General features: G+C 36.3%; 3 protein-coding genes across 5 annotated transcripts; 1 reads left to right on the forward strand and 2 right to left on the reverse strand.

Moving 5' to 3' along the window:
- Nucleotides 1-3733: 3733 nt before the first annotated feature.
- LOC140021132 (uncharacterized) lies at nt 3734-13699 on the reverse strand. 3 transcript variants are annotated; one of them, XM_072071899.1, is made up of 15 exons: nt 13342-13696; nt 13054-13188; nt 12756-12912; nt 11698-11777; nt 11189-11248; nt 10889-11101; nt 10297-10425; nt 8982-9623; nt 8435-8627; nt 8111-8304; nt 7874-7978; nt 7457-7596; nt 6821-7099; nt 6399-6724; nt 3734-6159 (listed from the first exon to the last, which is right to left on the reverse strand). In XM_072071899.1, exons 1-14 carry the CDS (start codon nt 13558-13560, stop codon nt 6460-6462), a joined length of 2811 nt encoding a protein of 936 aa, XP_071928000.1. In that variant the 5' UTR covers nt 13561-13696; the 3' UTR covers nt 3734-6159; nt 6399-6459. The 3 variants fall into 3 exon arrangements, with proteins under 3 accessions (XP_071928000.1, XP_071928001.1, XP_071928002.1); XM_072071900.1 differs by lacking the exon at nt 13342-13696 and having other exon boundaries at nt 11698-11772; XM_072071901.1 differs by lacking the exons at nt 3734-6159; nt 6399-6724 and having other exon boundaries at nt 7020-7155; nt 13342-13699.
- Nucleotides 13700-16406: 2707 nt separating this feature from the next.
- On the reverse strand, nt 16407-17832 carry LOC140021626 (uncharacterized). The gene is made up of 3 exons (XM_072072897.1): nt 17363-17832; nt 17166-17251; nt 16407-16823 (listed from the first exon to the last, which is right to left on the reverse strand). Exons 1-3 carry the CDS (start codon nt 17685-17687, stop codon nt 16536-16538), a joined length of 699 nt encoding a protein of 232 aa, XP_071928998.1. The 5' UTR covers nt 17688-17832; the 3' UTR covers nt 16407-16535.
- A 5666-nt stretch (nt 17833-23498) lies between these two features.
- On the forward strand, nt 23499-26703 carry LOC140004014 (E3 ubiquitin-protein ligase At3g02290-like). The gene is made up of 5 exons (XM_072071793.1): nt 23499-23631; nt 24378-24426; nt 24833-25226; nt 25429-25538; nt 26472-26703. The coding sequence occupies exons 1-5, from the start codon at nt 23558-23560 to the stop codon at nt 26493-26495; spliced, it is 651 nt and encodes a 216-aa protein (XP_071927894.1). The 5' UTR covers nt 23499-23557; the 3' UTR covers nt 26496-26703.
- Nucleotides 26704-27841: the final 1138 nt, after the last annotated feature.

Raw genomic sequence — 27841 nt, forward strand, 5'->3', positions numbered from 1 at the left:
TATGTCTTCCAGCCCAGGGGATGGGTCTAATACAAAGAAGAAAGCAGCTGCTGTTGTGGCAGCTGGAATAGGTCTTGCTCCATTAACATCGGGTATTGCTGCATTAGCATGGGGATCAGTTTCGGACGAACCAGAGCCGCAAGATGACAGAAAGAAGATGAAGGCACCAGGAAGGAATGGCGAACTCATCTACAAGGATGATTTCCAGCGTGACCCAAGTGGCTATTTCCGTCAGCTTCGCGTTGACAAAAAGAGCAAAAAATAAATCAGGGCTCACAACTATTACATATTATGATCATGGAATTGTTGCAGTGTGATTTGATGTTTTCGGGATCTACTGGTTGTGTAATTTCCCGTTTCCTAGTTGCTAATGATATTCTGCATATTTGTGTTTACTAGAGTTTGTTCAATACATATGTCAGATCAGAGGCATGCGTGTTCTCTGATATATATATACACACACACATATAATGGATATAAAATATAATGGAATTCTGTCGATGTTACAGAATTTCTTGGCTTGAAGGAGCTGTTTTCCCAGGAACATGTTCACGAACTGCAAATCAATGGTTTTTAGTTCAAGGATCAATTTCCTTAATTTCCAAATTCTGTAGTCCTATTATGAAGTGGCAATACAATCATGATCTTTGTCTTTCAAATTTTATGTTAATCCAAGTCACAAGTAACTAAATTCTGTGTGAACATTTATTATGTGTTTAAAGATAGATAACGAAAGGCCAAGTCCTTGTTAGTTTTGCGCTTCAACACGCTAGCTAGCATGGATAATTACAATTGGAACGAGTATTTGAAAGTCAGCAAGCCCGTGTGGGTCACCAGGGAAAACTTAAGGTGCAAGCGTGACCATAACTGTCAAATGATTGATGGCCACCATGAAAAACTTTTAAGTCTTAGTGGACGATGGAAGTTCAAGGATTCGGACTTTATTTTTCATTATTTGTCACAATATGTAATTTTCTCAAATTCATACGATAATACATCCTTTTAATTTGATGGACTGCAGTCCACCGACCAACCCAGCTGCCACTACTATATAATAAACAAACAACCTCAAGTGAACAAACGAGAATACACATTAGTAACAAAACTACATTAAAAAAAATTGAAGGTATGTCTTCCAACCCAGGGGAGGGGTCTAATACACAGAAGAAAGCAGCTACTGCTGTGGGTATTGCTGGAATAGGTCTTGCTGCATTAGCATTGGGTATTGCTGCATTAGCATGGGGATCAGTTTCGGACGAACCAGAGCCGCAAGATGACAGGAAGAAGATGAAGGCACCAGGAACGGGTGGCGAACACATCTACAGGGATGATTTCGAGCGTGACCCAAGAGACTATTTCCGCAAGCTGCATCGCGATGAGAAAAGGGGCAAAAAATAAGTATGGGCTCGCAACTATTACATGTTATGATCATGGAATTGTTGCAGTAGTGTGATTTGATGTTTTCGGGATCTACTGGTTGTGTAATTTCCCATTTCCTAGTTGCTAATGATATTCAGCATATTTGTGTTTGCTAGAGTTTGTTCAATGCATATGTAAGATCAGAGGCATGCGTGTTCTCTGATATATATAGACATATAATGGAAATAAAATATCTTAGCAGCTTGTGTTTTAAGTTAATTTATGAGTTCCAAAATGCATGTATAGACAGGAAACATAGCATTATTGTTTGGTGCTGGAAAACAAAAAATTCTCAAGGTCTCCCCATCTTCCTTGCTTGTGCTCCCTACTGAAATTAATCAATTTAAAAAGAGATGAGCTTCTTGCTAGTCATTACACTGTTCAAAAAACTTTATAGATGAAAGAGTAGTACGTTTTCCTCCCACAGACATACATATATGGTGTTACAGACTAGTTGAAGTAAAAAATGAACAATATGCATATGTTTAGAGGAGGAGAAGAGTCTCGTTCCATTTCTAGGTCAGGGCGATATCCTTTAAGATAACGATCGTTTCAAGTGATACTGGAACTCGAATCTAAGTACGTCCATTACTGGTCAAGTCCTTCCTACGAAGGACAAGTCGTTGCTGGTACGAGACAATTGCAGTATACAATCACTTCACTGCCATAAGAAAGTCAGTATACAATTTGGACTCGGGGCACGGACGGTTGCACGTCAATTTTAGTCATTATCAACTGCGCGTAACTTTCTTTGTACATCGTGTAACTTTTTTTTCACAGGATGTATTTTCACAACAGATAGTGGTGGGCCCCACACTTGACGCGGAAATCTTGTTACATGGTGTAATCTCAGCCGCAGAAAATTTTGAAGGCCAATCTTGGCCCTTAACCGTGCAGGACGGTCATACTGATTAAAAAAGTCCCTGCCCCAAATCCTATATTTCCGCGAGCTGGGTAGTGGGAACTGGGAACTGACAGCTATTCCTTCCTTCCCAATCTTTCACATTTACCCACAAAATGCAGTTGACTCTCGTTGACCAATTTCTTAAATCCCATCCTGCTTAAAAAAAAAATTTTTTTTTAAAAAAAAGAAGAGGAAAGAAAATAAATAATTTCTCGTAAGATTTGCAGATGTTTGTTACTTTATCCCCTAAAAAATTTGGCTGTGGGAGCTCCAAATTTGAGTTCTTAATTTTTTGACTGTGCAATTGGATTGTTATTTCTTGAAGTTTTCATAGAAAAATATACTATAATAATTTGATGCATGTGAAATAAAATAATACTGTAATTAAAAAATATGTTCATGAAAAATGTAAAAATTTCTTGAGAAAAAAAACCAATTCAAACAAGGCCTAATCGTTACGCACAGCACCAAACAACGCCAAAGTGACTTCTATCATCCGATGTAGTGCTTCTTCTTTTTTTCTTTTTCCTGTTTTACTAACTTTTCAAACAATGCCTAAATCGTACGCACAGCACCAATCAATCAGCGACAAAGTGACTTCTATCATCCGATGTAGTGCTTCTTCTTTCTTTCTTTTTTTCTAACTTTTTTCTTGATCTACTCTCCAAGGCAAGATGATTGATCAACAGAAGAACAAAGTTAAGAGAAATAAATAAATGAAAAGAAAAAGTTTGATAGCTAATGGTTACCTACTCACGAAGCTTCATTATAAAGAAAAATAGGAGAATCGATTGTAGTTTCCTTCCAAGGGGAACTTTTTCATGGTTGGATTCTCAGTATCTTTTGCTCCTCGTTTGTCCCCCCTACCTTCTTTCTACTTCTTAAGAGTTAAGAATCACAAAAGTAGAAGAAAAGGAATATGAGAAATGCAATGCTCCTTTTGACAAAAAAAAAAAAAAAAGAAGAAGAAAAAGAAATGCAATGCTACTTGAGTAGCTCCTTCAGAAGGTAGGGCCCGTAGGGGAAGCCTGATCAATTGCTTCCTCTGAGGTGATCAAGAATTATTTACATGAAGAAAGTATCAAGTCTTATTTACATCAAAAAAAAGGGAGAAAATAAAAAAGAATAATAATGTTCACCAGTTAAAGTTCCCGTGTGTTCATCTCCGAAGAGACTTCTTATATTTCCTTTTCCAAATTTTCATACTTTCATGGCTCTAGAATTTACATGAAGAAGATTTTTTGTTTTGCTTAAATGACAAAGGCTTGATCCTCTGATTTTTGCAGTGATCTGCAAGTCTAGTTTGTATTTTAGCTCGATGAAAATAGCAAATATCTTGCTAATTTTCTTGCCAATTTTGCAACTGATCAAAGATATGTACACAAAACTAAGAATATGTTTCTTCAAGAGTTTGAAGCATTTAAGGATCATATATATATAATCACGGACCCAAAGCAACATAATCATCATCATCATCGTCATCACACAACCATCTTCTACGACCAACATCTTGACGTTTGATGATATGAAAGAGTTACAGACACCAAAAGCCAGAAGGGATTTAAAAAAAAAGGCAAATCTGAGAAGAGAACCATAGCAAAGATTCCGTTATTGGTAGGAGGCAGGCTTTGTAGTTTATATAGTTGTAGTAGTGATCTCTTAGCAGAGTTGATCACCAGGATGTGCACGAAGATTTCTAAAATATGATTTGGGGTTGGCCTCAAATGCAGGTCTTGGCATCCTACAGTTTCTGCCTGGAGCTTTCATCATCTTGACTCTTCTCCCGCCTCCACATTTGCAACAGCACTTATAGCAGCAATAGAGCAACAGAGACAGAACAACTCCAGCAATGGCAATTGGTAAAGCAATCTGCAGCCAGTGATGCAGCTTCTCTCCTCTTGTTTCCGGTGGAAATATCTTGTCAAACCATTCCAAGAATTGCCCCCAAAGGTTTTCCATCGCTTGCCATAGTTCCTTCAGCTTCTCCACCACAAACTTTTCTACGCTCTCTATCCCCATCTCTGATCACTCCTCTCTATTCAGTACTCAGTCCCTGCTCCCTTTGATTGCTTCCTCACATATTTGTGTCATTAGAATAAATATCCCCCGTTAGTTGACTGCACTTGGACAATGGTCCACAAGGGGGAAAAATATTATATTGTAATAATTTTACGATGTTAATAGTTTACAAGCACAAAAAATGTTTATGAAATTTTGATCTAGTGACTAAAATTGTGATTTTCTTGGATTCAATTTTTTTTTAAAAAAAAGAAATGAAAAGATAATTACAAAACATACTTAAAAACCAAATTCCCAAAGGTTATATATTTTTTTTTTTCCAACCCTCTCCTCTCAGTTCCATACCCTTTTCATTTCCAATTATCAACCCAAGATTCAAACCATGAACCTAACAGTTCTAAGAGCAGAGTGGCTCCATATTAATGCTATATTGAAATGGGTAATATCCATTTTTCCGGTAGTATACGCATGAAAATTAAATGCATGCCAAAGTGGCTCCATATTTTCATTCGGTGATTACACAGCAATTTTAATGTAACAATTATAAATTTTGATATGAAATGAGAAAATAGTATGAAAGCATGCCCACCTCCATCATTCAAACACTTAAACCCCAAAAAAAAAAAAAACTCGAACATGGTAATATCCTTCTCGAATAGAATGTTTTCAATTTTTTTTTTCTTTACTACACAATTTATTTATTCTATTCTGAAACGATTTTTTCCTTGGATTCATTTTAAGTAAGTAAATCCGAAATCTTCATTCCCAAACATGAAAACAAGAGCCTGCACTTTCCCGATTAAAGTTGACGACTTGACCAAACAGTCTTGCTGTTCCTAGTCTTCATCATTAATCTTGTCAAAAACGAAAAAAAGTCTTCATCATTAATACGATGGAACCGCTGAATTTTCCCTTCCACAATTTTGTCGGGATATGTGGAAGATTGGGAATGATGGATTATTACTTCCAACCAAATTCCAAGAAATTCCCGTTTGGAAAAGTATGGGACTGGGCCCCAATCCATTTAGTGCACCACACTCCATTGACCCATAGGCAGTACGAAATTAGGAACTAATAATGAGGTTTAACAACCTCCCCAATTTTCCTAGAATTTTCCGTCACAAAAGCCTGGTAACCAACAATCAATTAGCTAGAAATTTCATGAAAAAACACGATTAGGAAACTTCGAAAGGGAATAAAAAAAAAAAAAAAATCTGCCATCCACAAATTCTTGCACTCGTCCTGACTACTGCCCTGACTACTGATTTCATGATCAGGATCCCAGAAATTAACTAAAAAGACTAGAGTTGTCAAAGAGCAAAATAACAGGAAAATTTCGATATTATTGCATTTGCATTTTAAACTTCTTTTTTGGGGAGTAACCACCCTCGTTTAGTATCTATGTATTGAGCTACTTAGCTCTCCTTGATAACCAAAAAAAAACTTCTTTTTTGAGCTCCAAGGGATGACAAAAAGGTGAAATCAAGAATTTTCCAGGAATACAATTTACAACAGCACCAGCTACTACGCATATGCATGGCATGGCACGGCGTGCTCTGTAATTCTGCCTTTTCAAGTAGAGACCTACAAATGGTAACTGTAACACAAAACTCACCTCCCATAGTCTATTTATGATGTGTCCTCAACATGGCATTTCTTCAATACACTCTCGCTAAAGCCCAGCAAGCAGACTAGTTTGAATTCTTGAGCTAGGCTTGGTCAAAAGACTCTGCACCGTTAAAGCTATTCAAAACTAAACTCGTGCAATCTATCCACATCTCCAACTCCAAAAAATGTTTTGCCACCTAAACGTTCATCTGCAAAAAAAAAGGGAAAATCACCATTAAGACAATTCAGTATATTTGATGAATAGCCACATGTAGCCCGTCATTTTTCCGGTCATATTCGATCAAAATTGTTTAGGAAAACCAGTTACTACATCACCAGGGTGTAAAAGCTAAACCAATGTGTGGAAAGGAGGGAAATACAGCTTTTCAACTCAGACCATAATATACATCCAATGAGAGACACACAGGAGGGAGAAGTTATAACATACCGTATTTGGGAAGCAATAATTTGGAAGCTAATAAAAGTTCTGACAGCTGAAAGCTAAAGTTCTATCTCCTCCTCTTCCTGCCTTTCCCCAATTGACCAGATTTAAATGCATGTTCTTGTTCTTGAAGGAAAGCCCTTACTTTACCATAATTCTCGGCTCTTTCATCCTCAAGTAGCTTCTTGTCCTTTTCCTTCACCTCAAACAAGAAGTAATTATCTTTCCGAAGTTCACGAGCAGCACCTTTAGCTTCGCGTTTTAAAAGTTTCTTCAACTTTCTCCTCTCAGCTCGTTCACGATCTGGATCATAATCTCTTCCCTTTACAAAGCTAGAGGATTGCGTCCAACAATTAAAAATCAGTCGGCAGCTCATACTAAGTATTATTTTTTAAGAGTAACAAAGACACAACTTGTCACAAACATACTTATCCTCAAATTTCGGATTAAGCATCTTGATTGGCACCGGCTTTTGCTTTCTCATTTGGAGTGGCTGACGCAAAACATGATGCTCATCAGCTTTCTTCTCAATGAATTGGGCCACATCTCTGAGCTTGTCTTTCAACATTTCTGGCATGCGATGTTGCCCTGCCAGCTTATGCAATACCTTTGATATCGGTAAAAATATTTCGGGAAAGGAATTGAATCCTTCATAGAGGTTGACAAATCCTTTAAGAGTTTCAGCAACTGCTGCGATAACACTAGCCCTGTCAACAAAAGCATCTGCCCTTAATTAATACTCATCAACCTCAAAAGGGAACATCTGTAGAAAAATATGCTGCATCAGAGGCTTAACAATCAGGAAAAACATGATTAAAAAAACAGCACTGAACAGGTATACACGATGTATCCAACATCAACATATAGTCATAAAGCACATATCTAGCTGCCACAATTTTGATAGCATTCACTGCAAGAGAAATGGCCCCTTTACACCAATTCTTTCTGAACAATTTATGCCTTTCCTTTGAGAAGTATATCAGTGATGTCATGCACTAGATAAATAGAGACGCTCAACTAACAAACACAGTGTACTATTAACTACAGCAAGAAAAAAGACTGACCTGAAATTATCAGAGTTGAAATGAGGAGAATCTTCTGGCAAGTCAATCAGCATAAGAAAATCTAAATGGTTGATCTCCTTCACACTACTCTTGATACAGAGCAGAGGTTTTAGGGTTTTGATTTCCATAAGATGGTGTAACTGCATTGAAAACAAATGCATAAAGTAGCCTCATCTACTGTACCTTAAAGGGAAATTCCCACTAATGATTGGCTAAAAGCAAGTCCAACAATAAGTAGTAAAAGAAATAGGCAAGAGTCCAAACTAACTTCCATGTTTGGGAGAAAACAAGGAAATCTTTTGCTATGTAGAAAAAATGCTTTCAACAGGAAGAACCCTCAAGGAAGAAAAATTATGTATAGGCCACATGGGAACTGGCAATATGCTATGAAAACCTAATATATTGATTGAGCCATACCTGATGGTCATCAGCTGACCCTTGAATCTTGTCAAAAGCCGCCAAGAGCAGAGTTCTAATGAATGTTAAAGCCTCAGGACAAAGTTTTCGGGATTGTTTCGTGACCTACAAACAATTTCACAAGCTGAAGAAAGTGTAGACTTACAAGTGGCCTGGGCGGTACACCCTAATAAGGTACATCTAATGGGAAAACAAAAAATAATAAAAAAAACACTAAGACAAGTTGAGTGAACCTACAGAGAGCACCATAGAGCATAAGAAGGAACCAACTACAATATCCCGACCAGACACAACCTGACACCGCATCAAATATTCACACATCAGCAAGATTGCTGGTGTCATGACCACATGACGAAAATCGGAGCACGGAAAGACCATGGACCACAGCCTCAAAAGAAAGATTGTTTTCAAAGAAGGCCAACAGCTTTTCCCTATGATAATGGAATAGCAGAAAATGTGAGATATATTGAAGATGGTCCAGATTATGCAGGAAAATCTTCGCAGAATACTAACAGTAATGCCAGAGAACTACAAAATTTAAAATGTCAATCACATCCAAACCTGTAGTTTTAATGTCCTCAGAGAATTGTGCCCGAGTATGTAATAGTCGTTGACGAGCACATATGGCAGCAAAGTATGGGATCTCCGCACTCATTTCCATTAATGGCTTCACAAGCAAATTCAGCAGCTTGAAGTTCAATGGCTTCTTACTTGCTAAAACAGCAAAGTATTGCAATAGAACACCATAAAACACCTGGCAATAACAATTGCATTGATTGATATCAGTTCATCTGGAAACAATATACAGAATGCCAGCTCCAACTTGCAAGTTCTAAACAAGAAGAATCACTACACGCATACTAGCACCATGCGATCTCTGTCACGGTATTTGACAAACAAACATATATGGCAAAGTTAAAAAGACAATTGATAGACATCACAAACATCAATCATACACTAATTTGTATATGGCTAAAGCAAATGATAGTCTCTTGTTTCAAGGGTCGTCAATGAGATGTTTCATTACAGAACAAGAGAGGAAAAAGAAAACAAACATTTCCAAAACCATAATCAATAAAATAGCAAATCAAGAATTAAAGTTCCATACTTGCATTTTCTTTCTGTTTTCTGCTGCAACATGGATCGCATTGAATGCACGAATTCTCCTTATTGCTTCAACAATTTGATCATCAGAACAGTTCTCCACCAATGAAGTAAATTCTTCCAGGTTTTTTGGAGCTTCAATAGTATACGGAAGTTCCCCTTGCTGAACCGTTTGTTGCTTGGCAATTGCTTTCTGGCCTTCAGTATCAGATAAGTTCATTTGCTTTCCCTTCTTTTCTTGTTCCTTCTTCTTTCTTTCCACCCTATCACCGTCACTATCTTCATCATCCTGCAGATTAGTATCAATTTTGTCATCATCACTCTGTTCCCAGTCTTTCACTGAATGAGTTTTGTCATGTTCATCATCATCCTCATCAGAATCTTCTTCACTATCATCTTCACTGCCCCCAGATTCCTCTGTAGAAGCAGCATCCTCACTCCCAAGATCTTCTGCATTTTCCCTTTGCAAGATCTGTTGAATCCATCCCAATTTAGTTTTTTTGTCTTCATCATGTGAAAATGAGTCACCAAGATCATCACCAGATAAAGATCTGAATTGTTTGGAGGATGCATCATTATCATCTGAACCATCAGGTTCTTCATCACTTAATTCATCAGCAGCAACCATTCTTTTCTGGCGCTCTTCCTGACATTGTGGAACAGCATGAAAGTTAACAGAAGTTCCTATAAGGTTTATTTTTCCAACTTCCTACAGTCTATATCGATGATTTAAAACCCTCCCTCCCCCAACAATTTATATATCCATGTCCTTTCCGATAAAGGAAAAGCACTGTACATAACATTTCCCCTTGTCTTCATGAAGTAGATTATGAAATCTACTGATATTCCAATCCAAGACATCTATATGCAAGCACAAAAATCACAATTGGGCAGGTGCTGGTACCATCATTGAGCAATACATACAAATATCATCAAATACAAATCATTACACAGCAAGGAAATCATGTAAACTACACTCTGTTTTACTCAAGTGCAACGAAAATTGCCAAAAGAGGATCTACTGCCAAATGGGAAGCCAAAAATGAATACAATACTATGACTGGTTTTGTAATGTTGTTAATTAAGATACAAGACTTCCATGACTTACTGTATTCTGAAAAGAAGAAGAAAAGGGCCAAGAGAATTGTATAAAGATAATTTCATCCCTAATTGAGCATATGCGTTGTGACATAATTTTCATCATAAACGACTCTCCTAATTGATAAGGAGAAAACATTTGTTCCCCTTTCTTTTTGGGCTCCCAAAAAAGAGACTTAGTATATAAGTAGTAAGATGATCTCATCAGCAACTAAAAATACCTCCAATTGCTCCAAGCGTTCTTTCTCCTCTTGTGCAATCTCTTCAGCTGACTTTGTACGGTCTGATGGGCGAGCACGCATATCCAGTGCCATCTCACTTACAAGTTTGTCATACGAATCAGGTTTTTCCTGTGAGGTCATTATAGCCATAATTATTCATATAAAGTCAAGTAAGTAATTGAATTGAACAAGAGATATATAAGAAAACCACACAATTGGAGGGAAAAAAATATGAGATTAAGGCCTTATGAAGAAGCGTGCAGTACAATAGCATCAGATGGACCAACATGACAAAGAAAATAGAGGAGCTTTAAGTTATCAGAAATTCATTTAACAGCAACATAAGTGAGGAACCAAAAATAAAAGACAGAAAACAGTACTGGGAGTGTTTGGATACAAAACTTATCCCAAATAATATTTCGCTTGCATCATAAACACATTTTCCAACCCACCTTTTTTTATTCCCAACCACCTTTTTATCTCACATACATCACATCACAAAAAGTGCTACAGTAATTATTCCAAATAATATTTCAAATAATACCCTATCCAAATAATACTCTACTTTCTAAGGGAGTAGAGATGTACTTACCAGTCGAGTAGCAGTTTTGTCCAGGGCTGGAGATGTGTCATGTTTCTTTTCTTCATTTTTAGAACTGCTCTTATTAACAAGGGCTCTCAATGCATTCATCTTGTTTGGTTGGGTCAACGACAACAGTGCCTCAGACTGCACCAATGATGTAAATTCTTGGTCCAGTTGATCAACCAACTGCTCATTTTCCTCCTTATCCTTAGCCTTCTCGGCCTGGAAGAAAGCAATGGAAATAGACATTATTGAGAAGATCAAGTAACCATGCTTTTAGACAGTAAACAAGTTACATAAAGACACAACCTTAAAGAATTTACTCTTGGAAATGATCTCCTCCATCACTTCTTTTTTGCTTTTCCGCCTCTGAAACAGAAAAATCACATGCATCAGGAGCACAAACAATTTCATAAATAATTTCCAAGAGGATGCTAAACTAACTTAGACGTATTGATGCCAAACTGCTACAAGTTAAATGCTTAAATGACATTTACATAACCTCACACCAAGCTGGCATGCATAAACTAATATGACAACCCAATTTAGGAATAACAGGAAGCCTCAAAACACATGTAGCCAAAAAAAAAAAAAAACATAGATACTTGTCTTTTTCTCATCCTCTCAACCCCAGGGGCTTCACACACACACAGAGTGTCAAGGCAATCAAAAGAGTTTATGGAAGAGAGCAACCAATCGTGATATTATGATTAATCATGAAAGAAACAAAATCTCTACTTTCTTGCATAAATCAGCTACTTGAAATACCATGTAAGAAAGGCAGCTAAAATCTATGAGATGGGGGATGAGAGTCTCACAGTTTCCTGTCCCGCTAAACCTGTTTGCTGAGCATTCTGCACTGCAGTGAAATTAAGCTCTCCCAAAATATCTGACTTCTCTGGCAGAAAAAGATTTATTGCAATTTAGTCATAGCATAGAGGATAAAAAATTGAGGAAGGCCAACATAGCTACAACTATCAAATTTATGGACTAAACAGTTTAGATGGTAAAACTAAGAACATCATCAATATCTTATCCTTCCCTATATCGTAGAACTGCAACAAAGGATGAGCACAGATTGCAGATGGACCAGCTATACTCCATAGAAGAACAGGATTGAACACAAGACAAGGTATCATATACTTAACATGATAGGGGCATGCTCAGAAGTAGCACTTTTCCACAAACATTAACAACATGCCAACACTTTTAAAACAACCATGCCACGCATTACTCAATACCTAAGATCAGAAAGATCTTGCACTTTAGATAAATAAAACACAAAAGAGTGAACATGTATTAATCACTATTATCTCAACAACCACATGAATCACTTATTACTAACATGCTCAAGTTCTAGACTTTTATCTACTGACAGATTTAAATCTGCAAGTTGAAACCTTTGCACAATTGAAATAGCTTTTAAATCAGGGATAAAAACTGGCCCAGGTTCTTCTGCTTTCACGATATTTAAAACAGGGATAAAAGCAGTGCCCTGATCATCAACAGTTATGTTCGAATTTTACATGTATTCACCTCCACTGACAAATGACACCCACAATCTTACAGTTGGAGATGTTCTTGAAATGAAAGAAACCAATAGGAAGAAGAATGGATAGACCTCCCACAATGGAGTTCTGAAAAGTCGCTCAGTTAGTGTGAGTCACATTATGTATTTGTATTCTCACTTGTGTTATTTTCTAAAGTCCATCTTATGCTCGTCTATCCAACTCAATCACAAGAGAACATTAACAAAACCACAATCCTACATTAACCTACTAGCACAAAAAAGAAGCAATTTTACTTCATTTACTAAAACATCACATGCATTTATACAAGGCATGCATTTGTAAGCCACTAAGGATTATATACATACTTCCATTTCCTGTTGACCCGTCATCCACATCCTCATCCCCATCAAATGGTATTTCGTCATCAAAATCATCCTTTTCTGGAAAAAGACCACCTTGAATCTCAAGTTCATCTTCTTCCCCATCAGATAAATTATACTTGCTTTTCTTGCTCAACTTCAGCTGCCATTGATGGGAAAAAAAGAAAAAAAATACCGGTCTTACACATACATAGAAGCAAGATACAATAACATTGTAGAAATTAAAAAAGACAAGCAAGAAAAACTTTAGGTTACATAACAAAACCTTTCTGATCCAACTCACCTGCCTTTCACGTTGAGACCTCATAATAGCCTTATCAAACTCCCCAAGCAATTCATTTTGCTCCCCAATTCGCTTATCCAGAAAAACAGATGACTTTCCACTCTGTTCATACTCCTTCAACAGCGTCTTCTTCCTCTGCATCCCAAATTAAAACCAAAAAAGGAAAATCAATAACAAAACATCCAAGCACAACACAATTCAATCCAAACAAACCAAAAAAATTTCTTTTTTTTGGTTTTGCAATTCACTCCTATTGAATTTATTGCCATAAGTTGTAATCAAATTGACCTTTTCAATGGCAAGGGACCGAGCTAGGCCTATACGACGTTGTTCGCCCTTGCGCTTTTTACCGAGGATATCGAATTTGCGACGGGACCAAATGGTCTCAAATGGGTTCGGTTGGGGGGCTTTTTGCTTCATTGCTACTGCATTTGGACCTGATCTTTTGCTGCTTTTCTTTTTATTTTTCTTCGTCTTTGTGCCGTCGGAGCTTGATTTCTTCGCCATGGGAGCTCTTCTTTACTTCTCAGAGGAATTTGGAACTGGATTAGAGCTAACCAGACGAAAAAGGGTTTAGGGTTTAAGGATTGGGGAGAAAGAAGAAGAAGAAGATGGCGAGCTGGGATAAATTGGGCTGGGCTCTTACACGCTATGGGCTATAAGATCTTTCAACATCCAGGGTTTTGTCCAACCATTTCCTTTAGTTCTTTTGTTGGGCCTTGAACGAAAGAAAGACCACATATTCTAGGCTACATGGATATCCTGTGGATATTCGCGTAGTTTGATTTGTTGTTTACGACGACTAATTCATATAATTTGTAGTTTTACTACTACTTAATTTGTAGTTTAGTGGGACTGTTCAAATTTTTTGAGGTTTAAGAGTAAATATTAGTCTTATAATCGATTTGGTATTACACAATACCAACGTTGAAGTCAAAATAGCTTGTTGGAATCTAATACGGTTCAGCCCGATTGTTATACTTTTTACATTAACTTGATATATAATTATATTACATTATTGTATTCGAAATAAAAGTAATGTACATGAATAAAATATTTGACATTATTTAGTACAATATTATGATGTATTTATATGTAAAAAAATTTAAACATGTACAAGAAGTGAACAGAACCGTACAAAACACAATTGTCCCGAGTCCTTGTCTAGCATTGAATGTGATCTTCCATCGCTTCGCGCACTATCTTAGTAATTTTTTTTTTTTTTTGTCAAAAAAAAGGACCTGGCCCCACTTCAGGCCCCAACCCTTATTCGGGTTGTTGGGTTACCCCATTTTCGTTACTGGGACTCGAACCGATGACCTACGGGATACTACCGCATGTGGTCACCGGCTGAGCTACCCAGGAAGGGCCACTATCTTAGTAATTCAATGGTAAGGTTCATAACATTGGTCTCAGGAAAAACATGTCATGAATGATAGTTTTATATACATGGTATAAAACATTCTTTTATGTGAATAAAAAAATTGAATTAGACTGACATATTAAGAAAAGTTAAATTCTGAATCTTACCCTATGAACATCATTTATTAAGGGTCAGGAAACAAAAAGTAGCCCTTTCATCCATGTACTCATGAATGCAATTATAAAGGTGTTGCCAAATTGCATTCATATATGGGAATGAAGAAGGATGAATGGTCAAATAGAAGTAATAGTCCAAAGGGATTGATTAATGAAACAAGTTAGGTAACATCTTTTGAGAGTAAAGGTAGAGAAGGAAATGGTTGAATGATTAGCAGACTACCAAACGCATAATCCTATTAGGGAAGTAATCCAATGTAAAAAAGGCTAATGTGCATGATTCTTTTTCTTTTTCTTTTTCTTTTTTTTCCCCGTTGCGGTTGCATGCAATATTCAAGCTCAAAGTCTCGAAGGGAAGAGTCAAATTGGAAGTAATTATTAGGATACGCAAAAAAGGTTGATGCCCCCTAGGTTGTCAGAGATATGTCGAGTCTACTTCTATTTTGTTTCCTTTCATCAAAGGTGCACCAAAATTATTCTAAAAATTTCCTACTATTTAATGTTTTATGATTCATGAGTAATTAATTACCTGACTGCAAGATATATTTTTTTTAAACATCCCAAGTTTAAGCTTGTGTTCAGTTGAAGTCATCCTCCATTTTTTTCATCGTATTGCTAGCTAATTCTGTCAGCCATGCATGCGCGATGCGCGAAGAAATTAAGAGAGAAAAAAAGGTCGTGTATTTTTTTTTTTTTTTCGACACAGGGGTGTCCGGATCAATGCTTACGGGGCCCGACTAATCACCTGCGGTCCGGGAGAGGAGGCCCCACTCCACACAGAACACGTTAACAGCGGGACTCGAATTCTGAACAAGCCAGGAAGGTCGCCATACCCTAAGGAGAAGGAACGGACCGCTCGAACTATCCCGTGGGGACAAAGACCAGCCCCGTAGGATGGCAAATTGTAGGAGGCAGGGATTGAACCCCTGACCTCCAGCATCCCAAAGAAAGGGATGGCAAGTTGTGTACTTGCTTTCAATATCTGTAGCTCGGAGCTGTCATTTAAATTGATCTCTCTTGCTCTTACATAATGCACTGATAGACATCTTTAGTGCTGTTGTCCCGTCTAGAGGGCAAAAATTTCAATACAAGGAGGGCCGAGATAAGTGGTAATGGTGGCAACTTCACCAGACACTGGTGCAAAGATTTATCTCAAAAATATATAATTTGGAGTCCCTCGTCATGATTTTGCCCTCAACAAGTGTCATTAAAGGATTCGAAGCTTTCTACTGCCATCAAAACATCTTACAGAAGATTTTGGAATGATCCCTCTGTTGAAATGATTCCATGGAATATAATAAGCTGTAAACTGATAATCATCTTTCTTTCTTTTAGAGGAATGTTGGAACCATGAATTTTACCGACGGTGGGCTACAGGCTGAGTCAAGATCACTTCAAGGTCACGTATTCATCAGTAGGACAACTTAAATATCCTCCGACATGTTTTCTGGCTTTCTCTTTAGTTATCCCCATGATCTCAAATAAAGTATGCCCTGGTTCAGCAATTGCACCATCCAAGGAAATTTAAAGTGGTCAAGGGATCCCTTCAACAAGATACCTCATGGCCTAGTTAAAGTTTTACAGTTGTAATGGGCTTTGTAAGTAGTTGTAAGTTGAGTTGAAGGGTTCAATTTAATCATATTATTATTTCAAATTGTAGTTCTTTTTACGTAATTTATATGTAGCCATAAGCTAGTTTCAATCTAACTCAAATTGACAAGTTGAGATGTTGATTTATGATGCAAAATTCTCTTTTTTTTTTCGCCCCCTTAATTAATTCTTTCCCTTGCCATCATAGTGCTTAATAATTAGTAGGATCGCAAAAGTTACATTCACCAATAAATAAATATTGCGCTACAATTACATGGATATTGCGAAAAGCAACTGTCCCATTAAGAGAAAAACTTCAAGAAATATGTATCCAAGTCCTCATTCAATCAGCATCAAGCCAAAAGCCAGAAATCTTTCTGTCGCTTAGTAGTAATCAAATATCCACCAAGTTTCTTGCTTTTCTTTCTTACAGCAAGGGCCATGCAAGTAGCATTTTGGATACAATACTCTACGACTCCACCTGCTGCCACCTTATTCCCTGCCCACATCATTAGAAGCCTCCATGTTGTGGAACGCTTCTTCTGCCCTAGAACAAGAAGTGCCACCCCCTGCTTTTTAGCCTCTTCTACGATTGCTGGACCTTTCTCTTTTCCTTCTGCCACTGCCACCTCTATTTGTACCTTTTCATGCATGGAATGTAACAAGAACTTTAAATAAGTAGCTAATGTCACCCCTAATTACGTACCCTCTTAATCTTGACCAGGAAAGTTAAAAGGGTCTCCTTCAGAATTACTTTTGTAGTCGATCAAATTTTGTACTAGAAAATCTCAATTTTATCATGTTCAAGTCTTATCAGTGTGTAAATTGTAATATGTCTATATACAAATTCGTCCCAAAAAGTGAAAAAAAGAAATTAAAAATGGGTTCCCATTATCATCATAAACCATATAACATATCGAATTAACCGCTCAGTTTTGTGATAAGAAATTGTGAAAAATAATACTAAGTTACTATTTATGTACCTCAGGTCTCTTCTGTTGGCACAAAATCTTCATGCAAGAAAGAAACTGGGAAACTCTTGGAGCCACCTCTTTGATGGCCTCTTCACCTGCCAAGAAAATGGAAAAATTCATTTACGCAAAACTATGCTCAATAAACATCAATGTAAAAGCTAAAACTAATCCTAGAATTACACAAAGAAAAGGTGAATAAGTGCAACCTGGATTTGAAGGCTTAGTTACATAGAGAAGAATCGCCAAATCTTGGCTTTGAACGGTATGAGTTAACGCCCATTGTATGGCATTCTTTGCTTCAGGACTTGAATCAACAACAATCATTATTTTCCTTCCAATAATCACACTTGCAGGCTTCACATTTACAACATCAACACATGACTTCTCCTTCTCTACATTCCCAGAATTATTCTTTTCTTCTTCTTCTTCTTCACTTTTGGAAAAATGTGAATGGTTCTTTGAACGAATTCGAACAAGAGGCCTGATCCTGTTTAAGCAAAAACTTGGCACTGTAGCCCCAATTCGACCCATATTTTCTTGATTGAAAATGGGACCTTGTAACTTAGTTCCAAACTCCTATAAGGCCAAGTGCTCAGCTTTATAGCAGAAGTTAGGAGAAGAAGAATCATGTATTCATGAGAAGTTGTTAGGCCTTTCGCCTGAGACTTTGCCTAGCCAAGTTCTTGCTCATGATGATCTGGGCCATTATTTCCCTTCTCTTTTCCTACTTTTCTTTGCTTCTTTTGCCGTTTCATCATTTTTCATTCCCTTTGCTTCTTTTAATTATTTTTTTGGTTCTGTGGGCTATGCCTGAACGTGCTTGTCATGAAGATGTAGGGCCTTGGCATTCAAGACCAGATGTTATTTAATTCTCGTGCGTATTTTAATTTGGTGTGTATATACATACATACATACATATACGCGTGCACATACATACAAATATATATGTTTTCGTGGGTCAAACTCATCAGATCAGACATTTTTCTTTTAATTGATCTGGTGGAAACTTAATTACCATGCTTTAATTTTATTACATTTATTGATTATCTTTAAAAAAAAAAGGATATCTAATATCTTTTACTCTGTTTCTTTAGCATAGAGTCTTGGTGTTGTATAGAATAATATTTTTCTCGTTTAGTATAAACAAGAGTAGGCTATCTTTTACTCTATTTCCATGGGATAGAGTCTTGTGTGTCGTATAAAATACCATTTTTCTTGTTCAGTATCTGATTAGTGATGCTCTAAACCGTGTTTTACTCTTTAAGCCATCTTTACTAATAACATTCACTTTAGTCTTTGATTGTTTTGAGGGAATATGAGTGAAGGGAAAGGAGACGACTAATGCGGAGAGGAGAGAAAAGGAGAATGGAGAAAAGCAAATTCTATCAATCATGTTTAGATTAATTAGGAAAGGAAAGGAAACATTGAAAACATTATTTGGATTAGGGAAGGAAAGGAAAGAAAACTATTTGGTGTTACCTACGTTTTTATTCATAATTTTAAAAAGTTTAATATGTAAAAAGATATGTTTTTTTAGAAAATTTTAAAATATTCACTAATTTTGATTTCCTTTCCCTTTGTTTCCACTCACTTTTGGACAAAAAACAATATGATAAAAAATAACTAAACCTTATCCCTATCTTTTCCTCCCTACCCTTTCCATTCCTTCCTCACAAACCAATATAAATATGAAAAACCATATCCCTCCATTTCCTTTCCTTCCCTTCTTATTCTATCTTTTCCTTTTCCTCCTCAAAGATCAATCTAAATGTAAAAACATCTATCCTTTCATTCCCTTTTCTTTCTCTCTTGTTCCCTCAAAACAATCAGAGCCTTAGGGAAGCAGGAAATACGATTGTTGGCACAGTTGTGTCAAATTGTAAATGCAAGATCTCTTATCCACAAAAAAGAATTTTATTGGTGTAGAAAACTACTTATTCAAGAATATTAATACAGATATATGGATACTAAATTTTGTTCAAAAAAATACACCACTTGAACACAACCGCTTAAAACCACCAGCCTTTGGGTTGGTGGCCACCACCAATGCATTAAAGCTTAATTGGTTGGCTCTGGTTAAAAAATTCAGGCGGGTGTGTAATGCATCTGTCTGATCTAGTAGTAGTTCAGTTCCCTCCGAGTTACCTTTGGACCTCTTCAGGTCCTTCCTCTCCTCCTAGTGTGAGATAATCTATCGTATCAACAAAAAAAAAAAAAAAACACAACCACCTAAATACAGCATTACACTGGCCCCAAGTACATGTAGTTTTTAATTTTTGTACAGATCCATTCTGCATGCCCTGAATGTCATCCTCTTTAAACCCTTTTGTTCTTTCTCCTTTTGAGTTGCGAAGAGGAGTTTACTTTTTAATCTCTATTGAGAAAACCATTCTTTGGCAAAGTCAGCCATCGTCATGATAATGTTAAACTAGGTACTTTTTTCTATGTTAAACTCGATACTAATTGGTGGGAAACACAATAAAGGGTGGAAAATTTTGTTCTAGTCATTTTTTGGCAGGCAAATTTTTTATTTCCTTTTTTTTTTGGGCTCAAGCAGAGACTTCAAACCTTATGATTATTTCCTGGATATATTTTTCAATCATTTTTTTGCTTCACATATATCAAATCGCTATGATAATTTTTCTATAAAAATTCTAGAAAAATGCAATCCAAACAAAGCCTATGATTTCCAATCTTCCACTTTCTTTTTCCCCCGCAGGGACCTTGAAACAAAAGTCCGTCCAAACTTGCATTAGCAAGATCACTTCCGACCTTGTTCATTTGATGGGCCGAATATCAGCTCGAAAGAGTCTTTGCCAATTCTCAGCCCAACCCAAGTTCCAAATTGGATCCTTCTAAAAAGTTTCTTGGCTAAAGGTTGCTAGCCTTTCAACAGTAGCAAGAAACACACACACACACACTAACCTAAACCGAATCCCAAATTCCACCTCAAAAGCCGGTAACCAATGAGGGGACCTTGGGGACTTAAGTAGTGAATACACACATAACTCACAACCGATGTGGGATAGGGAGTTGGGCTAAAGGTTGCTAGCCAACTCACAAAAATTTACGAAAAACATTTCCGTTTCCTCTTAAGGATACAACTCTTAATTATTTACGAGAATTGGTATTCGCACTCTCTCTCGTGTATTTTAATCCATTCACTAAATAAATATACCTTCAACGAGTGCAAGAGACCAATTTAAGAGTGCAAATATCACTTCACTTATTTACTACTTATTTTTTCAACAGCCTGAATCAGACTTTTGTTGTTTTATAAACCTAATCCCAGAATTAACCTCAAAAGCCGGCAACTCTTGAGGCAATCCCAGGGACTTATATCCCAACCCAAACCCAACCCCAACCCCGATGTGGGACAAATGTACCTATAGGGGGGACCTGCTGCTAAGTGGGATACTACCACCCAATACCCTTTCAACCCTGAGGCAATTTGTCTTTTTTCAACAGCCTGAATCAGACTTTTGTTGTTTTATAAACCTAATCCCAGAATTAACCTCAAAAGCCGGCAACTCTTGAGGCAATCCCAGGGACTTATATCCCAACCCAAACCCAACCCCAACCCCGATGTGGGACAAATGTACCTATAGGGGGGAACTTATTTACTACTTATGCTTGCATATTATTTGCGTTTTGAATTGTACTCTAATCTTTTAATGTTTTTTTTCCCATTTTGATACGCTCTTTCTCATAGTAAAACTAGAGAGAATTAAAAGGTGAAAAAGAAGAAAAAAAAAAAGAACCAATTATTGATATGAAGAAAGAAGTTATAAAAGTTATCCCCTTAGTGGCTCGCGGAGGGACCTACAATTGCAAATTTGGCTTTTTGTCAATTCACTTTCTCTAGCTCCTTTGTCTTCTTCACAAATGGCAAAGCTATTAAAGCTAAAATTGTTATTGTTTTCAATCCCAAAAGGCAAATAACTATCCATCTTCTTGTTGCATAGATTGACCAACTCAAAGTCATTAGCAAAAACCATCCAATAGAAAAACACTTTTTAGTGGTTAGCTATGGTAGGTAGGCGGTAACCATACTAATACACTAATATGAAGAATACAACTCGGTCATAGATCAAACATAGGCCACACAAAATGCTCAATATTTAATTAGGAAGGCAATTTCATTGAATTGATGATGAAGAAGGTTTAATTCATCTAATCTTCCTTGTAAGATTCCGTGTTATATTTGAAGATGTGTGTCCATTGGTAGGTCAACTTTGAATATATTAAAATCAAAGTCCTTATTTGGTAGAATATTTATCACTAGGAAGATAAACTACAACTCTCAATGGCGTACGGACACTACCATTAAAAAATAATAATAATAAAGTATCATGGAAGAAATGTATTCGATAACTCTGCATCTTAAAGAGGATAAAATTTACTCATTTTACATAATTCATGAAACCCTGTTTCGATTGTAATTTATTTGTCAATTTTTATTTGTTTGCATCATTAATATAATTTTCAATCACGTTTTTATCGCAAATACATCATATTAAAAAAAAGTATTATAGTTTTTTATCAAAAAAAAATTTCAAATAATCTACTATCAAAACACACTACTCAGTTTAAGAGGAACTTATACATAAAATTTACTTATTTTGTTTTCATTATTATTGATACTAGTATCAGAAATTATAAATTCAAGATATTCCACTATAGCTGATTTTGCATATAACAACACGACATCATTCATGGCGATTCCCCTCATAAAACAATCTAATATTAAGAGCACACCCAATGCACGTGTAATTTAGAAATGATTAAAATGTGCGTGCAATGTAGAAATAATTTTAAAAATTAAGTTTATATAAATTTATTTTCTACATAAATAAAATTTGTATAAAATTATCATTAAAAACTTTGATTTATATGGTTATATAATTTAGCCGCTACAATACTTAAGATGGTAAGGTTGAGGTCTCAAGATTTCTAATTTAGTGAGTTCATATCTCCCTTGCCCTCATCCCACTTCTTAAATCGCATCATTGCTCCACTAGAAAATGTGATTAAGAAAAATTTTAAAAAGGGGATTATGAGTAATTATGTTGGTAAAATGTGATTAAAATACAAATTAATATTTGTGAAGGTAAAATTATAAATTTTTTTTTTTAAAGACAAAAGGTGTTTACACCGAGTGCAACTACTTTGACTTTATATATTGAATTATTATTGTTTTAAACTGTTAGTGAATACACTAACAGGTTTAGATAAGATGTATATCACATATATAAGATTTGATGTTTAAATTTGAAAGGATTTACCTTTTCCGAAAAAAAAAATTTTAAAAGGATTTATCCATATACATTGTATAGATATTTAAGAAAAGTAGGATTAGCATTTCCTTGCCGGATTAGGCCGATCCTAAACGATAGACCTTCTTCCTTAAAGAAAAATAAAAATAAAAATAAAAATAAAAAAATTTCTAGTCCAAAGCTAAAAAAAGAAGATATATAATTCTATTGTCAGCTAATTCCTCGCCCAAAAATCCTAAACCCAAACGCCACACAAAAGTAAATAATATAGAAAATTGCCAAGCTCCGGAGGAGCAGTAGTCTCCTTTACTTCTTCTCAACTCAAGTCCCCACTTTGATCATTGTCGAACCGAAAACCCTGCTATGCACCTGGTACAGTAATCTCTCTCTCTCTCTCATTCGACAGTCTCATGCATAACTAATGGTATATGCATATGTTTGCAGATTTTGGTGGGCTATTCAGAAGTCTTATTGCTTTTTGCTGGAACATATTATCAAGAGGGGTCATTGTTTTCTGTTTGGAATGTTTTCTTTTGGGTTATGCGTTTTCTTTCTTTTTGCTGATTGGATAAGTAAAGATTGAGTCTTGCAAGTAGCAGCTTTAAAGAAATAAAATGAGTGTTGCAATGTGATTTTTCACAGAATTTACTAGTCTTTTTGATGCTGTATTACCATTTTTTTTGGTTTTAAAAACATGGGTTTTATTAACAAAAAAAAAAGTTCTGTTTTTTGTTGTTCAATTCGTGCTTTAATGTCTATTATTCTGTTTTATGAAAGAAATTTGTCCTCTTCTTTACAGGGTATTTTTTTTAGGACTTTATTAGTGCTAAGAAAGTTGCAATTTTGCTAATTCTTGCTGTTTAGGAGTAGGTTAGACGACTTGGCCCTACCTTGATGTTTGTAACTATATTACCTTCAATGAAACAGTAGAGTAAAGAGGCTTGATCGTTTGTATTTTTAGTAGTTTCTCGTTTTTTTTTCTCAGAATATCTATTTTAATTCTTTGCATTGGTTAGCTTCTGACAATGAGATTGAATTGTTCTGCAAAAATAGGTCTGATGTAGAATTGAAGCTGCATCATGGGTGCCGTTTGTTGTTGTTTCCCTGTTCCTAACATTGCTGGCCATGAAGATGAGAACGGCTCGAACCATGGAAACTGCCCTTGCCTCAATTGCTGTATACAAAACATTAGGGATAAGGTGCAACAAAAAGCTCCTCTTTCTTTGATTTGAAATCAACAGGATAGTGTCACCTATTAACGTTTCAGAAATATTTGGAAATAAATTGTGATGCCTATATTCTTTATCCCTTTTTTATTTAGATTGTTCATGGTCTCTGGCTTTTACTTCTGTCCTTATTCCTCCAGCACCTCCTTGTTCTCTGTTTGCTTGTTAATGTGCTCCATATGAAGTTGGGACATATACTTCCTTCTCGATTATGATTTCTATGATGGTTTTCCACTTGAGGGACATTTTGTAGGTTTAATTGTTCTGCAGAGTGTAAGTAAAAGCAGGCATTACCTGCTTATGCTGCACCAACTACAATATATTGGATTTTTGGCAAACAGTTTCGTTTCGTTAGCTGTACACATCTTTTAGCACTCTGTGATTCTTTAATTTGGTTGATTTTAGATGTCCAACATTCTTTAGCTCTCAAATGCTGTTTGAGTTTGATAATGTGACTTGGCAATAATGCAGTGGTATGAACACTATCCACCACTCCTTTGTTATGTATAGTAACTGCTAAAGAAATCTTGCTGCACTTAAAACACCAAATTTCTTGCCAACTATTCACATTAAGCAATTGAATATACAACTCATGGAGTGCTTAACCATGTTAACTTTTACATTCACAAAACAAGACACCTAGTGAGGATTATTTTGTCTCTTTAGCTGGCAGGGTATAACTTTTGAAACATCTGACATCATCGCACTGCTTAGTGCAGGAATTGGAGAAGAAGAAAAGGGTGGTGGAGACAGAGAGTGGGAAGGGGAGTAAGCGCAGAACATCTTGTTTATTGTCTCTTGTTTCATTGAGATAGGATCATATAGAGGAAACATGAAAAACTCAGTCCTCATTTCTGTTCCCTTTTTTCTTATTTAAATTTGGCATTACCCTCTAGGTTGAGTGGTTGAGGGGAGACATAAAATGACCTCACAGAATAAAGACTGTTTTGTTTTACTTCATCCAATTAGCCTCAACTACTTCTACTGACACTCTCCTCTGTGTTTGACTTTTCTTTGCAACCAAAGATATCATAATATTGTGTTTTGATGTATGCCATTCTTATACAAGGTCTAGTACTTTATTTGCTGCTTTTGTGTCTTTTTGGTTATTTCCAGATGTGAAATGATTCATTCAAGTTGTTGAAAAGTTGACCCTCAAGTGTAATGTTGACAGTATGGAGCTCTATTTGCAAGAGGGAGTGGGCTTCCAGCCCTGATATCTAATCAACGTGCAACCTCTCCAGACCCTGTGGTACCAACTCACAGTTCAGTTATCACCAGAGCATCTGATAGAACTTTGCAAATGAATCCCAATTCTGGATATTCTCCAGTGCCACAAGATGTTATCTGCAGACATGACAAAGGCTCAAACCATTCACGTGTAGAGCCAGAACCAGCAGGTGATCCTGAAGTTCAACTAACGCCAAGACCTTCAAAAGTAGGAGACAGATTAATTTACAACCAAAGTGAGTCCTCGGTGAAGGACTTCTCGTCAAGCATGCAAAAAGGAGTTGGTTATGATGTTACATTCTCAGAAGATGAAGATGTATGTCCTACATGTCTTGAAGGTAAGCTTCAGCCATCCCATCCCCATCCCCCACTTTTATTCTCTTTTCCAGTCAATAAAGTGAAAGAGATGACATTCTATTCAAAGAAGCTGTCTAGATTCAATTGCTGGTAAATTTTGATGTTTTAGCTTTTATTGGGTTCTAATAACCTAGTGCTTAATGGTTCTTTGAATAACATATTCACAAAAGATTTTCTGTGCAGAGTATACACTGGAAAATCCCAAGATAATAACTAAATGTTTTCACCATTATCACCTGAGTTGCATATACGAGTGGCTGGAGAGAAGTGATACTTGTCCAGTTTGTGGAATGGTAATTTCTTTCATATGATCTTTTTTCTCTTTGCATTTTTCTAAGGTCTATTATGAAATCCTTTTTTGCTATTCATTTACATGGGTTATTCATCTTGTCAAGTCATACACTTGTTATGAATAGATATGTCTAGAAATTTTCGTGTTAGCTTGTTTAATGGCTAATCTTAAACCATTCATCCTTCAAGATTCATAGGTTAGATTTTCTTCATTTTCATTTCGATTCTTCTGGAGTTCTTTTTCATAACCAGTTCTGTCTGACTAATTGTTGAATACTTTAGATGATTGAATGTGACATCATGAACACCTGAAAAAATGTTCAAACTCTGGGAGACATATAGTAGTGGGTTTGTGATGATCTTCTGCATGAAACTACTGCTAAGTCTGTTTAGCTAACCAACTTTAAGGCAGGTGGCAAATGCACACAGTTTTGATGCAGGTTCAGGTAACATACTCTATATACTGACATATTATTTGAAAGTGAAAAAAAGAAAAAGCTTAGGAAATTAATCTCCATAGGTGCTCTATATGATGTGGGATTGTGCGTTGAGGAATACGATTGGAAGTGAAGAGCTTGGCCCTTTTTGTTCCAAAGTCATTTTCTTTGCCTTTTAATCAACTTTCTCTGTGGGCAAAAGGTGTACTCCATGGTTGTGGTGCAAGTGGAGTTTGATCTTGACTTTCCTCCTTTCTTTACTGGATTTAGGATGTGCTGATTGTTTTTGTTGTTAGAAAATGTGGTTTGCTCCCTGCAAAGATGTCCTGTTGGCCCAATCTCTTTTCTAAAGACGTTTTACAGATGTTATTCTTGCTTTGGACATTGCCAGCATTCATTCATTGTGCTATAGCTTACTCATCTTAACTGCTTTAGCTAGTAAGCTTTATGAGATTGCCATGCTCATAATCAACCTGATTTTCTTTGTTTCTTTTCTAGTTGATGGAATTCAATGAGACATGACTTTGGAGTGCTGATGCCACGGCAAGGAGGGCTGAAGAAAGACAAGAATAAAAAAAAAAAAAAAAATCATGGGAGAAAAAGCGAAAATTGATTGTGCACATAGCTTATAGTGAGTAGATCACTGAAAGTTTTGATCTTTTTAAAGTTGATAAGGTTGTACAGGCTGTGCCACTTGCCACAATAATTTATTGGCCTCGTTTTTAGGTTCCTTTTCTATTTGATAAACATAGTAAAGCTAATAATAGGATCATGATGCAGTGGTGAGGGAAAAAAAAAATTTTTTTTGGCCTCTTTAGGAGATGAGATTAGTTTTTTTTTTGTTGGGGGGTGGGGGGGGTGGGGGTTGTGTTTGGGTTTTGATCTGTTGCTTCAAGGAGTAAAACAATCTGGTGCAGAATACTTGCCAAAACTTTAAAACTAAATAGTACTTGAGTCTCTTTCAGGCTCTAAGATTTTTGACTTCTAATGGTAACACCATCAAGTGATTAGAATTCCAGTATGTTCATTTTGTCTCCGATAATTACATGGTTTTTGGCAATTTACCTCGTGTACAAATATACCGTACCTAACTGGATCTTGAAGTAACATTTCCTTGATTGTTATTTTATGATTCCAATACTGAAGCTGCTAGAATTGATGTTTTCTAAGTAAACACCTAGGTCATCCTATGAAGCGTCTGGACAAGGTAAATTATCATGGCCGAAGCAATTCCATGCTTAAATGCAACCTAGATGATGAATGCCAGGACTTTGGCTCGATCACAAGATAGTTTGGAGTTTGAAATTCATCCCTCTCCGGATTGCAATTACAAAAGCCAAAATGTGCAAGTGACAAGGTGAGTTATATATCCCAATGAATTTTAGCTATTACTAGTTTCAAATATTAATGAAGGAACAAGATAAATTAGCTTGTTAACTCAAATTCTTTTCATCCCCTTCTGTGTAGTTGTTATTGATAGTAGACGCTTAAGATCCTAAAGTGCTCATATATATGTTACCACAATGGTAGATATAATACTATACACTTGCAGGATTGAACCCCCTCTACAAAATATTCACAAACCTCATCATCCATGGTCAAATAATGAGTGATGTTAATGCCACATCTTGAATTTTATTTCTACAGTTATTATTGAATGAAATGTCAAAATTGCTCTTCCAAGCCCAAATGCAATTTGATTTTCGAAAGGGGTTATTTTAACATTTTCAACAAGGATTGTTGTGGAAATAAAAATTCAGCTGTGGCTGTATCACATATCTCCAGGTAATTGTTGAACTATGACGAGGTGATTTTCGAGCGGACGAGCTGAGTCGGCAGAACGAGCTCACCTGTCAAAACAAACAAGA

Source organism: Coffea arabica, chromosome 11e, assembly GCF_036785885.1.
Source record: "Coffea arabica cultivar ET-39 chromosome 11e, Coffea Arabica ET-39 HiFi, whole genome shotgun sequence".
Taxonomy (NCBI): Eukaryota; Viridiplantae; Streptophyta; class Magnoliopsida; order Gentianales; family Rubiaceae; genus Coffea; species Coffea arabica.

Coding starts and splice junctions, on each gene's coding strand:
- LOC140021132 (XM_072071899.1), bottom strand. CDS start 13,560: ATGGCGAAGAAATCAAGCTCCGACGGCACAAAGACGAAGAAAAATAAA. Junction 11,249..11,697: donor GTTTAGCGGGACAGGAAACT/GTGAGACTCTCA, acceptor TTTCTGTTTCAG/AGGCGGAAAAGCAAAAAAGA. Junction 11,102..11,188: donor CCAAGAGTAAATTCTTTAAG/GTTGTGTCTTTA, acceptor GCTTTCTTCCAG/GCCGAGAAGGCTAAGGATAA.
- LOC140021626 (XM_072072897.1), bottom strand. CDS start 17,687: ATGGGTCGAATTGGGGCTACAGTGCCAAGTTTTTGCTTAAACAGGATC. Junction 17,252..17,362: donor AACTAAGCCTTCAAATCCAG/GTTGCACTTATT, acceptor TTTTCTTGGCAG/GTGAAGAGGCCATCAAAGAG. Junction 16,824..17,165: donor GCCAACAGAAGAGACCTGAG/GTACATAAATAG, acceptor ATGCATGAAAAG/GTACAAATAGAGGTGGCAGT.
- LOC140004014 (XM_072071793.1), top strand. CDS start 23,558: ATGAAGATGAGAACGGCTCGAACCATGGAAACTGCCCTTGCCTCAATT. Junction 23,632..24,377: donor TACAAAACATTAGGGATAAG/GTGCAACAAAAA, acceptor TGCTTAGTGCAG/GAATTGGAGAAGAAGAAAAG. Junction 24,427..24,832: donor GACAGAGAGTGGGAAGGGGA/GTAAGCGCAGAA, acceptor TAATGTTGACAG/TATGGAGCTCTATTTGCAAG.